General features: G+C 38.7%; 1 protein-coding gene across 4 annotated transcripts in view; it reads right to left on the reverse strand.

The window, feature by feature from the left end:
* Positions 1 to 1,301: 1,301 nt before the first annotated feature.
* The window catches only part of LOC127635467 (UV radiation resistance-associated gene protein-like), a 124,978-nt gene continuing 109,439 nt past the window's right edge, over positions 1,302 to 16,840 (reverse strand). The window contains exons 14-15 of one of the 4 annotated variants that reach the window (XM_052115546.1): positions 16,533 to 16,624; positions 1,302 to 1,571 (exon numbers count right to left, since the gene is read on the reverse strand). In XM_052115546.1, the coding sequence (XP_051971506.1) occupies position 1,571; positions 16,533 to 16,624 (93 nt within the window). In that variant the 3' untranslated portion in view covers positions 1,302 to 1,570. The other 3 variants (XM_052115545.1, XM_052115544.1, XM_052115547.1) reach the window with 3 other exon arrangements.

Raw genomic sequence — 16,840 nt, forward strand, 5'->3', positions numbered from 1 at the left:
CATGACGTCACGACTGTCAAGCTGGAGCTTTGATAGAATTTCAAGTTTACCTTTAAATTACCAGTTCTACAAAGATTTGAATGCTTTTTACAGGTCGGAATCTCAAAATTACCCTGATTCTGACATGACTTGAATACACCATACAGAAAAAGTGCTTATGAAAAATAGAATTGAATCTTAAACATTATTTTATGTAACGTTGTTGTCAAATGACTAATTTGCCATCATAAGTTGCTATTTGAAGAAACGTGTGCTGGCTTTAAGTGAATGACCTATATAGGTACTGTTTTAAAATCATTTAAACCATAATGGTTCTCCCCATCAGCTGTGCAATATCAGTGACATTGTTATAACAGCTTGAGAATTTCACTTGAGTTTTCTATGCAGCCAATGCTGCGCTCTCTAATGCAGTCCATCCACCCCATTATACATCAGACGCGTTCACACATTCCAGTGACTCTATTGCCATGGCAGTGCCGTCACCCGCTTCTCTGCAGTCTCCACGATGGGGTGACGTGGTTTTCCAGTGAGCCAGCTGCTGGGTCTGCCTTCAATCAATTCCTCACACCTGCAGTGGATTATCTCTCCAAAAGGACAGTGACTACTCTCAGAGCTTGAAAGAGCCGTCACTCCACAGCTACTCTGTCTTGGAAGACAAACGCAGTTTATCTGCATTGGCGCTCACATGAGCAGATGGTGTCAGAGCAATTTGTTTGACAGCTTTCTACACTAACACTTGGTCAGCGTCAACATAAAAGCAAAGTTATTTCAGATGCGGAGCAAGATATTATAATTTTTTATTATTACGTAGACAGCCTACATTTAATATTTAGAATATTGTGCACAGTCAAATCTTGCATAATTAAGGAAAATATTAAGAAATATAAGCATTAAGAAAGTAAACAGGGTTAGTTTTGATTTTATGTTGACTTTAAAGTCTATGCAATTCTAAATAATTTTGATAAAAAGCTGAAATCCTGCCACACATAACATAAAAATATTACTTTGCTATCCTAACAATGTCACAGCTATGTTAAGATGCAGGTTTCGAGTCATTCCGGTCCTATTCCCCCTCTATTCTCAATAGTGAACTGTAGCTCTACACCATTGTGTCCCATAACAGCAAAAATCCCATAACCAAAAATATTTAAAAATAAAAGATTTGATAAGAAATAAACAATTTGGTTGTGTTAGTCTGAGTATTATTTGCACAAAACTTAAAGTCTCTGCAGCTTGTTTAAAGTTTGTAGATGGAATGTAAAAGAGTTTAAAAAAAACAGTAATTTCTTTAAACTGTGGTCTTTAATAATAAAACACCATTCATACAAAAGTATATGTACAATGTCACAGCAATAGGGACACAAATTTCTTGCATTGGTCTTAAATACAACACAAATCAACAGTCATCAAGGCAATACTACAAGATAAGAGACAGGAAATAAAACAATGGTTTCAGGCCAGGATGGAATTATGCAAAACTCAATGATCAATGTTGCAGTCTGACAAAATCATGGTAATTATAACATTCATGGTCCAATTCTTATGCAGTAGGATCTGCAGCTTGAGTATGTCTGAAAAGCAGAAATGGGAAAAAAGAAAGAAAAAGCTGAAATTGTACTGTAAGTAAGTGTAAATTGTAACTGTAAGGGAAAACACATCTGTCCTGAAAGCCCTGTGGGCAGGTGAATGTTGTTTAAAGAGGAAATGACACCGATAAAAGGTCTGTGCAATGCAATGAGGATTAATGCCATAAATCAACAGTATACAGTGCACATCATTTGCATTTTGGTTTCTGATATCTGAATAATCATAGAAAAATTCACTCTGGAAAAAATGACCCAGCAACCATGATGTTTTTCATGAACATGTAAGGGCCTGTTCTCCATGGTCACACTAATCTAGATTTCATAAAAAGTCTGCATTAAATTACATAGAATTTCCATAATTATTAGAAAACAACCGGAGATTCTACTGTTTTCTTCCTAGAACTTATGCCACATCCACACTAATTTGTTTTTGTTTGAAAACTCCATTTTCAGTTTCCTAATGACATTGTTTTTTTGAAGTATGTGGTACATTGGGAGTGTTTTTGAAAGTTTATTTGGTGGAGGAATAAGGCATTCCAGTGTGGATATCACTTTTGGTGCGAAAAAGATCAATATTTAAGTACTTTTCTATTTTTTTTATAAACCATCACTTCCATTAGGAGTCACGAGAGGGAGGAGTCCAAGTGGTCTCTCTTGTGATGTATTCGCATTGACATGATACAGAGGTAATCTCACGTTCTCCTCTCGGTTGAGACATCCAGGATAAGCACACAAACGCACCATTGTGAGTAAACAGATACAGACCAAAACCAACCAAGTTACTGTACAGATTTCCTCCTTCTCACTTGTAAACAGCGCTGCTCTTCCAACTTTGACGTACGTGCATCAGTTCTCACGTGCTACAGAACGGAAGCATGATTTAGAGTAAAAAAAAAAAAAGTACTTACATATTTATCGTTTTTGCACCAAAAGCGATCGTGTCGCTTTATAAGACATTAATTTAACAGCTGGTGTCATATGGATGACATTTATGCTGACTGTCTGTAATTTTTGGAGCTTCAAAAGAGAAATCACCACTCACTTGCATTTTAAGGACCTACTGAGCTAAGATATTTTTCTGCTTTTCTTCAAATGTGTTCAAGTGAAGAAAGAGTATACATACCTGGGATGAATATCATGAGAGTGAGTAAATAATAAAATTACTTTCATTTTTGGGTGAACTATCATTTTAATGGATGAATAAACCACAGAGAGTAAAGGTTTTGCAAAGGTCAATATTTTTTTTCAGACTGTTGAGATAAAGCGAAGAGATTTGTGCAATAAGTGTGCATGCATTTGTGGTTTTCATGTTTTGGAAGCAGGGCTCATGTGTTCAGCATGAGAAAGGGCATCATTGGTGCATGGTAATTCCTCGCCCTTTCTGCACACCCTGACCGACAGACATTTCTCTTGCCACTGAGCCTGGTAAATATATCGCCTTTTGCTCTCAGGTTGGTCCTGGCGCCAGAGCTGCCGCTGTAATACTGAGTGGCATTTAAGACTCCAAATCCAAACACACAGGCCTACCACACACCCAGAATGACGGCCAGCAAGCATTTCAACCACAAACATTCTCTTTATTTTCACTGTAAAGGATTATAGAAATGTTTTGAGAAGTGCAAATTGGACATTATTCCATATTATTTCTTATTAATATTAATAATTATTATAATAATATTAATAATCATACATTTCTTTATGTAATGTCTATAAGTGTTGCAGTCAGGGTGAAATATTAACCAGGCATACAGACCTACATGGACACCTTTCACCCTTGACCTCCAACCCGTTTCTTCAGGTCCATGTATCATTTTTCCGAGTTCTTCCGAGGCCGTCGGAAGCTGGACATGTTCTCTAGTGCATAGATGCGTCGCGAGACCTCTTCGATCCCAGCCGTGTCAAACTCCCCCAAAACCTGTTCGTCGCACTCGACCGCCACCGCTTGCTCCACAGGTATGCAGGGGTAATCGTCCAGTCGAGCGCCTCCGCCTAAACCCAACCCTAATCCTAGTCCCAATCCCAGCCCTGTGGCTTCAGTGCCCATTATTTCCTCCGCCTGCTCCACAGAGCAGTACAGCTCCGCTCCACCTACAACACCCAGTCCCATACCTTCACTGGGCATGGCCGAGCCATTCACTGCCCCTGGATGCTGGCCAGTGGAGGAGCTGGGTATACAGTCAGAAGGTACAATACAACTTGCTACGTCTGTAGGTACCTCCGGAGGCTTCTCCACTTTTGTCTCCACTGGCTCAGTATGTGCCTCGCTTGCAGCCTCTGCTTCTACATCCCCATCTGCATCCCCATGTGGCTCTTCAGTCTCAGCTACTCCCATGCTCACAACCAAGGTGGAAGATGGCTCGGGGGGAACCTCTGGAGTGGTCATGGGATTGGGTTGAGCCATGGCTGTGTTGTAACTGGGTGGAGGGTCTCTGTATTTCACCTTGTCTATGTCTGATCTGGCCTGCTTCTGGACACCCTTTTCAGGGGGGCTGCTCTGGTTTGGAAAGCCTACTTCAGATGCGGTGGAGACACTGAGCTGAGACTTCAGAGGGACAGGGATGGACATGGAGACATGGTGCCTGTCACTGACAAAGAAAGAGAAGAGAAAGATAGGGGCACATTGTTACATTGTACTTTTGCTCCAAAAATGAAGTTACAAGCAGGGATCAGTCAGGGTGGTCAACTAGTCGTCTACCAACCAACATAGTGAGATCCAATAATGTAAGTGTATGTCATTTCAATTTAAAATCAACCGCATTTGAATTGAAAAGGCTGTATATTAATTAAAACATAATATTTTGTGTTCTGCATAAGAATGAAAATCATCCAGGTCAAATTAATCACAGAATTTTCATTTTGGGTGAACTATTACTTTAATAGTATGAGCATTACACTCATAAGGTGAGAAGGAGGGGAGAAAGATGAGAAAGTACCATAAGAGTGTGAATACGCTGATGTCAGTGCAGGCTCTTTGTTTCTGATGGATCTTCTCATAATTCATTTACACACATTGAAAGTCTGGGAGAGCTCAGCAAGAGTCTCTGATCTCCAACCTCACACACGCACGCATACTACCACCCCACTAAAATACACACACAGCTGTTCCACAACATACATCTTCCCAAATATGACATCTTAAAGTAAAGCAATTGTATTTGATTCGTCATCCTTCATGAATATCTTTCACGGAGAGTACTGAAACAAGCTGTTAATAAAAGTAGCACCATGCACTAATAAAAGCAGTAGTCTGGGTACTGTACTAAATGGAACAAAAACAAATTAATTACTTAACAGACATAGCAGTTAATGTACAAAGTCAAACTGATCTAAGATATCATTATATACCATGAGAACATTTTAATTTTAAAATGTACATCAAGTCATTTGTTCCACTAAAAAATAGATACGAAAAGGAAGCAGGAGAACACAAATTAACAGGAGTTGATACAAACGTACAGCAAACACACATTCAATATGGCAGAGGGGATTTGAAACGGTATGTGTGGAAGGAAGATATGTTTTTACATTTTTGTGGCTGGACAGGCTATATTGCTGCAAAGCTCCTTTAAAGTTGGCTGACCACAGCAATGAATTTCATTACCAAAGAATAAACAAAATAACACGCTCCCAAATTCCTCATCAGTTCACTGAAAACAAACATCTAATAGTTGGGGGCATTAATGCCATTGCATGTATATATAATTTCCCAAATGATTCATCTTGCGCTTTGAACCACTGGCCCATAATTAGATACATTTTTTAGATGTGAAATTGAGAGAGATGTTTCAAATAAAATGTTACGGTGTTCAAAACCATAGTTTTTTTTTAAACTTCAGACATGCCTCGGAAATATGCTTGCAAAGCTTTAAGGTCCAGATCAAACACGTGTCAGTTATGGTCAGCTAATGACAACATCTGATTGTGGAAATGACACGTTCAACTAGGAATCCACGTCTTGTGCTTGACAGATATGTATACCTATTAAATAAGCTATTGATTTGGGAGATATCCAAAATGGCCAAATATCGACCGACTATCTGGCCTGCATGATATATATCGAACTATCAATCGATATAATATACAGTACAGTATATCACTATAATGAACACCCAAAAAAGATTTTAAAATGTCTTATCTACCCTAGAATGTCTGTCAAGCAGCCATAAACAATCAACATGCAAACTCATGCAAGCGTTATGAAGATATGTAAAACATATGGGCTTCATCTGGCCAACTGTTTAGACTTCATACCCCTAGAAGGGCAAAATAAAGCATTTCTTGTTTGGAGCAGCAGGCTATTTGTTACAGTGTGCTTCCCTTTCTAAATGAGTTCCTCTAAACATGTGTCAAGCCGGAATCCTTAATCAAGAGCACGGGGCCGGAGGTGGATGGCATGGGGCTAGAGATCATATGTGTGTGTGTGTGTGTGTGTGTGTGTGTGTGTGTGTGTGTGTGTGTGTGTGTGTGTGTGTGTGTGTGTGTGTGTGTGTGTGAGCATATTTTCTCTGTTGGACTTAAGGGATAGTTCACCCAAAATGAAAATTCTGCCATCGTGTACTCATGTTAATATTGTTCTAAAACCACGCATCTTTTTTTATTCCGTTTTACTTCCATTTATCTTTTTATTCATACAATGAAAGTAAATGGTGACTGAGGCTAACCATTCAGCTTAACATCTCTTTTTGTGTTCCACAGAGGAAAGAAAGTTATACGGGTTTGGAACATCATGATGACCAAACTTTCATTTTTGGGTGAACTATCCCTTTAAACTTAGCTCTTTGTTTTGGCCAGTTAGGCTGCCCCAAACTCTCCTTCCCCATCTCCATCCCTCTAAGATGTGAGCAGAATGTTGGCAGAAAGAGGGAGCGTATCTCAGGGCTTCCTGTGGTGGGATGGATGGGGGTCTGGGAGTGAACCGGAGGGGCTGCAGAAGAATAACGGCAGCAGAGGTGTGGATTCTTGTGAAACAGACTCTGGAAGGAGAAACAGACTGAAACCACCCAGGAGGCATTCGGGAAACCGCAAATTCTCCACAGTTGGATGAGAAGCAAAAATAAACGCATGATGACAGTAAATAAAAAGGATAGTATGAATAATGTTTGCTTAAGACCTTACACCTCTCTTACTGACACACATAGACTTATTGCCTAGTGCATCAATGGCACAAGTAACATGGTCCCTTAATAGCATACAAATAAACAAACGAATGCAAATGTGTACACATATAAACATGCACATTCTTTTGATACCAAACTGACTTCTATTCTTATCATTATCATTATTATTATTATTATTATTCTTGCAGGCTATGGCAGGTAAGATCTAATATACACAATGTCGAAAATTAAATTTTTGCCACAAAAGCCAATGGTCGATATATTAAAAGGACATGGAAAATGTATTTAAAAATTAGAATTTTTTTGTCCCTATGACAATATGATTATTTAGCTATTCTTCCATTGCACGTTTGTGATCAACAGGGCATGATTCACATTACATACATTATACAATACAAAAGATATAAAAGATGAACCCGTTTCTTTGTCATTTGGTAAAACTGCACCTGTCACAAAATCGAGAGGAGGCATTGTGATTTTGTTTTGTCATATTTTCATTTTGGAAAAACACAATGTGTTCTAGACCAGACGCAACGCAATAAGTTTCCAATGTTTCTGTCCATAGTGAGTGTAATAATGAATATACAGTATTTGAAGTTTAAATGTACAGTTATTAGGAGCATGATTTTGAACCAAAGCAAAAGCCGTAAAACTATAAACCAAGCGTGGATTATAATAGGGGCATTATAGTTTTCTTGAATTGCTCATCTGCAATGTATTTACCATCTATTTTGCAATTGAGTGGCACAACATCCAAAATAATTCCAAATTACCAAATATGCTTTTCACTTTTGTTCTAAAGCTTCATTTCGAGTGTCAGGTGATGCTAACACTAATTTTCAAGTGCCACCACAAACAGAGGTGAAAGCAAGCATCTGGGCATCAGACTGTTTAAAACCTGTACATTAGGAATGGTTGCCATTTCATTGCTCAACGAACATGTCTTGGGGATTGGTTAGAATACTCAACCACTGCATAAAACACATTGTAAAAAGAAAACTTTGAAGCAACATGAGTAGACTTAAATGGAATGCTGAAATCATAATTTTATGATTAGTTAATTGTGACAACAGAATCATAATCTTGATACCTTTTTGATTAATTGTTCAACCCTAATTCCCAATCATTTTGTTAGTATTGCTCTCTTAACTATTTTATCCTTCGTAACTCCAAGTGGGTTCAGTTAACCCCACTCAAAGACTACCGCTTTGATTTGCTGGCATTGGTAAACTTTCCTTCTTAATTCACTTAAGTGTATGACTGTGAAAATGAAATATGACAATTTTCTTTGCTCTCTTCGGATCCAAGTAAACGAGAGCATCTTTTTCCAATTACAGAAGGGCTGGTCTACATTCAAACCCAACCAGCATAGCAAAAATGCTTGTGTTACAATTTACCTATTGACATAAAAATGAATTGTTTATGGGGGTGACAAATTGTTCCCTGTTCTCCACCTCTGTTTATGCTTTAGTAATAAAGCCGCATAGCTTCACACTGTTTACATCTCACTGACAAATAATAACATGAAAAATGAGAGGGTAAATAAGGGTAAAATTAAAGGTATTGTCTCAGAGTTATATAAGTTTATAACTACAGCTTCATATAAACCTTTATCATTTATCAGACTCTGGAAGGCAGATATCAACATCTCCCAGGACCCAGATTGGTGCGTGGTTTGGTCAAACATTTCTTTATCATCTAGAAACCCTGACCATCAAATTATACATTATAGATTAATCCATAGGTCCTACTTAACCCGCGAAGATTACAGCAAATTAAACTTAGAGACAACCCATATTGTGATTTTTGTCCAGATAATACCATTGCTACCTTTTACCATATGGTGTGGCAGTGTCCAGAGGTCAATAGATTTTGGCATAGTGTTTCATTCATCATGTCTAGTATTATTAAAGGACCCATTCCTTTTTCACCATGCTTGTTTCTGCTCAATGATACGTCGTCTTTAAAGCTAACTATTAACAATAGGCGTCTTCTTTTGGCTGGTTTGACAGCCGCCAAAAAAATGATAGTTTGTCGCTGGAAACCACCACATACGTTGTTAATGAGTAAATGGCTTTCTTCTTACCGGGAAATTGCTCAATTAGAGCTCTCTACAGCACGTTTACATTATGCCAAAACCGCTAATATTGACTGTTGGTCAGAGCTACTAGAGAAAATAAATGAAATGATTTAGATAAGGTCTGACTTTTTTTTTATTATAATTTTTTTTTTTATGAATTTGCATTTAATGTATACAATATGTAATGTTCAGTTCTGCTCTGTAATGATTAATTTGAATATTGTATTGACCTTTGTGGATTCTATAATATGAAGGACGAAGTCAGGTTGTGCCTGATATTTTCACTGTCCAGTGTCCTGCTCTGTGTTCTATGATGTTATGTGGATATTATAATGATGGAGGAAGGATGGTCGGGTGGCAATGGGAAAGGGTTGAGAGGTGTGTGTGTGTCTGTCAGGGCCTTTTTTTAATTAATTTTTTTTTAAATTTTTACTTTTCTGTTCAATACTTTGAGCGAATCTAGTTAAGGGCTGGAGGGTGGGTTTGGGCTGGGTAGGATATGGGGAGGAGAAGAGAAACTGGCATCAGAATAAGCAACATTTTGCGCCTTTGTTATATTTTTAATGATGATATAATCAGTCTATTTCTCTCTTGTGAAGATGTTTCCTCTCCAATGTGTAAATAATGATTGTAAGAAAATAAATAAATAATTGATCACAAAAAAAAAATGAGAGGAATCATCACACATGTGGGACTGTTTCCAGCTAAAGTTGAGCCATCACTGCCATAGCTGTCATGGCGACAGGGTTGTGCTTTGACTTCTGTAATCGGAATGCATTCTTGGCGGGAAGGATATATGTGACTGTAAAGGATAAAGGAACATTGGAAAAACCCTTATAGAATGTTGGCGGAACGTTCATCCAGATGTGCGTACAGACACCTATGAATGCATTATCCATAGAGACAGCTCCATCCCTCTCTGGGCATATCTATCTGGACAGTTCCAAGAGATCCACGCTCTAATTCCATGCCTAGTATAAGCGTTTCTGCAAAACATGAAATAAAATGGAAAAATATCCAATTTGATGTTTTGCTAAGTTTAAAGCTGCAGTATCAATCTGTTTTCGAATGTTGGGCCAAACAGATAGTTCTGCCCCAAACTCACACCACTGGTTGAGCTAATGTTGCTGGTTTGAAGGTTAACATCAAGTGATTAAGGAATTACTACACGGGTGGATCTCCAAACCACTGATTGTTATTAATCAAGCCTATCTTCAAACTATTTAGCAGCCATTTATATGCTGGTTTAGAAAAATTTAAAAATGTGTTCTATAATAATAATAATAATAATAATAATAATAATAATAATAATAAAGAAAAACAAAAAACACCTGCTGAATTTTTTGCACAAATAGCCAGAAGAGAGATTTGAGTTCTACTAGTCCTTAAATGGTGCCAAGTTACAAAACTTCGATAAGTGGCGCTTGGGAATTTGGTTCAGAGCTATACAGTGAATAGAATGGCATGTTTCAAAATGAACCAATAAGACCCATGGATAACATTGCGATAAGAGTGGAGAGAAAGATAAATACATGGAAGATTTATGGTTGTTAGTGTTTCTCTTTCACCAGGGTTCCAGGGGACTCTTCAGAACTTCCAACCCCTACAAGTTTTTGTCCTGGGGAGCAGAGTCAAATAAGCTCCTTCACTTCCAGTCACCCCCTGCACCTCTCTGTCTTTACCCAGTCTCAAGAGCTACACTGTGGACCTTTAAACCTCTGCCAGAGTCCTAAAAGGATGCTGTGCCATAAATATGAGAATGTTTCGCATATTTGGATTGAACTCGGCAGGAACTGCCATTAACACAGCGGCACCATGTCTTGACTCCCCGTCTAGCTTTCACCATCACGAGTCTCTGTTTCCTACAATACTCCATCCAATGCTTATAGAAACCAAACCGTTTCTCTCCTCTCCCCTACTTGGCATCTCAGACTGTTCCAAATCCAAATGGAGTGGAGAGGAAAATGCCAGAATGCATTAGAGTGATTATGGCTCCAGATGAAGCCAATGAAGGCTAGATCTTTCAGCCAATCTGAGTTTGAGAAAGGAATAAGGCTGGTGAAAGAATCAGTTAGAGGTCTGAGATAAGCTGACTGAGTTTGTTCGAAGGGATGTAAACATTGTAATCTCTCAGCCAGTGGAAAGACTGTGGTTCAAGATAAGACAGATGTATTATGGGCTAAGAAGACAGCATGTGTCATTGCCAATTATCTCCAATTGAGAGAGTAAATGCCATATGTAATTTGACGAGATTGAAAACGAGGCAGTGAGGGCCATTCAAGAAACAAGCAAAATGTGTTCTACAATTTGCAGAATTATTGGCATACACATTCTTAAAACAATTTTAACGTAAACTGTCAGTTTGAATTGAATGCAATTTACAGAAGAATTCATTTTTACGAATCATTTACAAATACATTTGTTCTGCTTATGTTTTAAAACTCTTTCTGCATGTTTCAAGAATGAGGGCCACAGTTTTTTTTTTTTTTTTGTCCACTGAAAATTTGTGAAAATACCCTGTAAGTATTTTAAATATTTCAACATTCTGAAATATTGACAACCAGGTACACAAAAGTAAGACATTTGGAACAGATTGTACTCCTATACTTCACTGCCTCCTTTTTGTTTGTGTTAAACTTAATGACTTTTACTCTGACTTAAATCTCTGTTATAACCAACGTTAACATGAAAATGATCTGAACCCATTGTCATCATTTTGGATTTAGTGAATTTACGAAAGGTTTAAAAAAAACATGGATTTTTTTTTCCCATGAATAAAATGCATGGTTGAATCTTTACAGTAAAATTCAGCTTGTGAATTGAGCTGAAAAACATACAGAGTCCAGCGATCTGAACCAACAGCTCTGTTAATGGCTCAAATATGAACAACCCCAGTCCAGAAACTAATTTGTTATACAACCGTGTCCAAAACTATTGGTTGTGACATACATTTTGTTTCGCAAAGTTTTCTGCTTCAGTTGTTGTGGTGTTGATTCACATTGTTTCTAGATTATTGTGCTGATCAGATGCATTTTAAATAATTGCAAAAAGCTTAATTTGCCAAATAAATGAACTTTATCACAAAAACTCAAATTTCACATTTTCAAGTTTTTTGGCACTGGCACAAAATGACCAGCTAACATAATTTCACTAATCATATCAGCAGCACCTGGGAAAGTGTGAACGAGTACTAGTCAGGTGGAATCACTATCATTCTGATTGGATTATAAGAGAAGACTGATTGCTATAAAAGGAGGGAAGAAGTGCTTCCAATCATTGTGTTCTTGTTAGCAATGTTTACCTCTAAAGAAAGACGTGCAGCCATCATCACTTTGCATCAAAATGGCCTCACATGCAAGGAAATTGCTGCAAAGAATATTGCATCTGAAAGAACCATTTACCGGATCATCAAGAACATCAAGGAGAGAGGTTCAACTGCAGAGAAGAATGCTTCAGGACATCCCAGATTGTCCAGCAAGCGTCAGGACCGTCTCCTCCTGAGGAGTCAGCTATAGAATCGTGTCACCGCCTGTTCAGAGTTTGCTCAATATTGGCAGCAGGTTGGTGTGAGTGCATCTGCACGCACAGTGAGGCAAAGACTTTTGGACAATGGCCTGGTGTCAAGAAGGGCAGCAAAGAAGCCACTTCTCTCCAAGAAAAACATCAAGGACAGACTGAAATTCTGCAGGAAGTACAAGGATCGGACAGCAGGATGAAGCCCCCTTCCGACTGTTTGGGACATCTGGAAAATCTACAGTCCGGAGAAGAAAAGGTGAACGCTACCATGAGTCCTGTGTCGTGCCAACAGTGAAGCATCCTGAGACCATCCATGTGTGGGGTTGCTTTTCATCCAAGGGAGTGGGTTCTCACAATTCTGCCCAAAAACACTGCCATGAAAAAATTATTGTACCAAAACGTCTTGCAGGAGTAACTTCTCCCAACGATCCAGGAGCAATTTGGTGATGATCCATGCAATTTACAGCATGATGGAGCACCATGTCAGAAGGCAAGTGTGATAACGAGGTGCCTCGGAGATCATTGCATTGAAATTTTGGATCCATGGCCAGGCAACTCCCTGGATCTTAATCCTATAGAGAACATGTGGTCAATCCTCAAAAGGCAAATGGACAAGCAGAAGCCCACAAATTGTGATCAACTCCAAACACTATTAAGTCAAGAATGGATCACCATCAGTCAGGATTTGGCCCAGAAGCTGATATCCAGCATGCCAGAGCGAATTGTAGAGGTTATGAAGAACAAGGCTCAACACTGTAAATATTGACTCTTTGCATATACTGAATGATTTTGCCAATAAAAGCTTTTAAAACTTATGAAACGCTTATCATTGTTTTCGAGTATTCCATAGAAACATGTGAAAAAATAATCTAAAAATACTGAAGCAGCAAACTTTGCAAATCACCAAAATTTGTATCACTGCCAATACTTTTGGGCACGGCTTTACATGTAACAGATGCGCAAAACCCCCTTACACACAAGGGAAGGGATAATATGTGTTTCGGACAACTTTTATAACAAAAATTTTGCAGATCAGACTATTTTATTAAGCCAGACTCCAAAACTTATCCGAGATCCACCATCTCCCTTTTCTTCCAGCAGCTCGGAAACACACATATAGCGTTCGCTGAAATGAAGGAAAAATGGTAAGAAATCTCCATATTTTCTCAATATGTGTGAAAAATCCTTGAACTAATTCTTCTGAACATTCCTCCTCTTTTGCTCTCTTGGAGTTCTACTGAACAACATATGCAGAACAACAGCACAAATTACCATGATACACCTGTGCATCGTTCTTCCCTAAACAATTGTGGCTTCCCCCTCTCCTTTACCACTCCCATTCTTTCCTGTGCTTTATCTGGATTTCCAGTCCCCTTGTCTTCCCTCTGAGTAACTCCTGCAGCTGCACTGGTGCAGGATTTAATGCGCCGATAACTCACATGTCTGGCCCCTGCCCTGGAAACATCTGAACTGTTCAGAGAGGAGAGGGTGTATAGGAAAGGAAATGGATGCAAGAGCAATAATAGTAGTCTGCAACAAATGGAAAATAAAACAAATGCATTTAATCTATAGTTTATTTAAGCTATAGATATAGCGAGTTGCTTCCTGTGCTTTGATGGACAAACTAGCTATGTTCAAAAAGTCCGTGTTTGGGATTCACAACCGTTTTTACAGGTGTGACTCTCAAATTGTCCTTTTTATTCAACAGCTTACAAAAGCAGATAAAATAATGCTTCTATTACCAAATAACCAAGTCATGTCACTTTCTAGTTTCACGATAGCAGCAAAAAATGTCTTTAACTTTAGTGACAGTCACTAATGCAAAAAGCAAATATTTCAAGTTCCATAACACTGTTTTTTGACAGCGTTGAGTATATAGCGCAACATTCAGGTAACACCTAGACCACAAATTGATGGCAACAACTCTGGTGGAAGACTGTGACTAGATCTATAACCTTAGGATGAAACCTCAGCATCGAGAAGCATCGGAACACTTTCTAAATCATTTATTTGTCTTGTTAGCAGAAGCGCCATCACGTGCAGCCCAAAATAGCCATTTACTGTCAGTGTGCCGCACAGATCGCGTCTGGTGTAGACATGTTGTTATTTGACCATGAGGATGCAATTTAACTCTTGCAGGGTCTCAATGTGCTGTAAGTTTTCATTTACACTGCAGGGCCATGTGAGGTAGATGTCTGAAGATTGTTTAGCGGTTCTGTGTTGGTATGTACGGCCTGGCCAATGATCCCTAGAGGGAGAAGGAAACTGCTCTTTTACGGTTCTAAGGGAACCATCGAGTCAACTCAACCACTGTGTCCCTGGCGCAACCCTGCGGGTCCATTTAGCCAGGTTGAGCAAACGCTGGTTCACCAGACTTCCTTTTCCTCCTCTACTTCCTGCCCCTCTGTAAGCTACGGGGGGTTAAAAGGTCAAACTTTCATCTGTTCCATCTTGAGCATTTCCAAAATCCATTAAGCCTTGCTTGGGGGGGGGGGGACGGGGGAGACACTGAAGTGTTTTACTTAACCTGGCCTCCTTCCTTTCAAAACACAGATTATTAAATTAACGTTCAGATAGCCGGTTTGCCTATCGTTGAACCAAGAATGGGCTGTGGAGATCAAAAGCAGGCTTTCTTTAACAGCTGGCTTCAGTGTTTTTGACTAGCTTTGGTTTTAAAGGGATACGAGCAGGTCTCAGACTGAGGAACAGGATTTTTTTTATTATTATTGATTATTATTTACAGTCTTTCATGTAAAAAATATTTACTGTATTCTGAAGCTGGCTACGTGACTACAACAGTTTTGATTAACTGAATATTAATAGACAGCCTATTTAGGGTGTAAATGTTATATTTTTAGTCATGTTAGCCTCTCAACTACTGGGTTTCAAGTTTAAAATAAATATATAAAAATGTTAATTTTAAATAGGGCTGTCGATTTAAGCCATACATTTAGTGTTATTTATTATCGCGATTAAAAAAATGCATTTAATCGCCAACATTAAGTTGTTTAATGGCTAGTGAGATATTGGATTCAATAAACTGTTATGAGAACATTTTTGGACCGGTTCCAGTTCACAGCAGAAGGGCCTGCATGGTGCGAATCGCACCATGCTGGAAATAGAAACCAAGTGATCGACAGAATGCACTGCCGCTTGTCACAGATCGTTAGAACCAAAACTCGGATTAATATAGAAAATATACATTTATCATGTGTCATTTGCCTTCAGGTTAGGACTGTAGCTGCCTTCAGCCTCCTCTGTCTATCTCTCTCAGTTTGATTGAGAACTCCGTTTCAAACAAATAAAGCTGGGCATAGAAATGCATCTATTTACCGACTACAAACTCATCAGACATATTTAGTAAGTTCGGTTCTTTGGTTTGTGTGCAGCTTTGTTGTGTTCTGTTGTTTCTATCACTGTGGTGGACCTGTTTTTAGACAAAGAAAACCAGTTCTCTCTTGAACGCCCCATGTCGCGAGTGAGCTGTGTGAATTGTTTCTCTCGTGTAGTCTCATCATGAACGCGCAGAGGACAGTAATGGTTGGTCAACAGTTTCACTAAATAACACATTCGATTTTGGTTTGTTTCTCACCAAAACTCATCATATACTTTCTTAACAATCATGAGTCTTGTGAAATAATTTATTAGACTTCTGAATTATACTTTTGTGTGCTTTTGAAGCTTGAAGAGGTGATCACCATAAACTGCCATTGTGTGACATCACTGAGCACAACATTTTTTCACAATTTTTCCCTGTGTCAAATGGGGTTACAACAACACAGGGGTGAGTAAACAATGACTGAATTTTCATTTTGGAGTGAACTGTAATTTTAAATGTTCTGAGTGGTTTTAAGAGTATTGCTATGTGGTTGCTATGGTATTCTGAGAGGTTGATAGGCCATTGCTAAGTAGTGGCTTGGGTGACCTGGGTGGTTGCTTGTGCTAGCAAGCATCACTAAAGGGCTGTTTAAACCGCATGCATTTTTGCACTAATAAAAGCAAGACATAGTGCAAAAAAAACAACAGAGACTCTCGAGACTCATTTTTGAAATTATTTATAATCTAACATGCAGTCTAAAAAACTCAGTGGTCCTGTGTGAGATGCTGAAAAATAAGTTGCGGCTTAATGATTGAAGACATCAGTCTAGTGCATGTTTACATAGGACAACAATTGAAAAACAGCAAAGATGCATTTGGTGTGAACAGCCTCAAATAATTCAGAAAAAAACTCACCATCGTACAAGCAATCCATGCTCTAGAAAATTCTTCAAATTGGGCAAAGTCTGACGAAGGTCTGGCGTGGAGAGCCCATGCTGGTATCTCAACTGTGGAACGATAAAGAGGAAATATGTTGTTACAACCATCATCACCTATCTGAGCTATCAGTACACAACCACTATGGCATCACCTGGGCATTGTGCCATTAGCGAGCGCAGCAGGTTAATTCATTATCGCCACAGGTGCACATACACACAAAATGCTATTGAGTCTACTTGAGCTGCACAATGACAAGAGACATGAAACAGCAACATGCCCCATGT

The sequence above is a fragment of the Xyrauchen texanus genome, chromosome 43 (assembly GCF_025860055.1).
Source record: "Xyrauchen texanus isolate HMW12.3.18 chromosome 43, RBS_HiC_50CHRs, whole genome shotgun sequence".
Taxonomy (NCBI): domain Eukaryota; kingdom Metazoa; phylum Chordata; class Actinopteri; order Cypriniformes; family Catostomidae; genus Xyrauchen; species Xyrauchen texanus.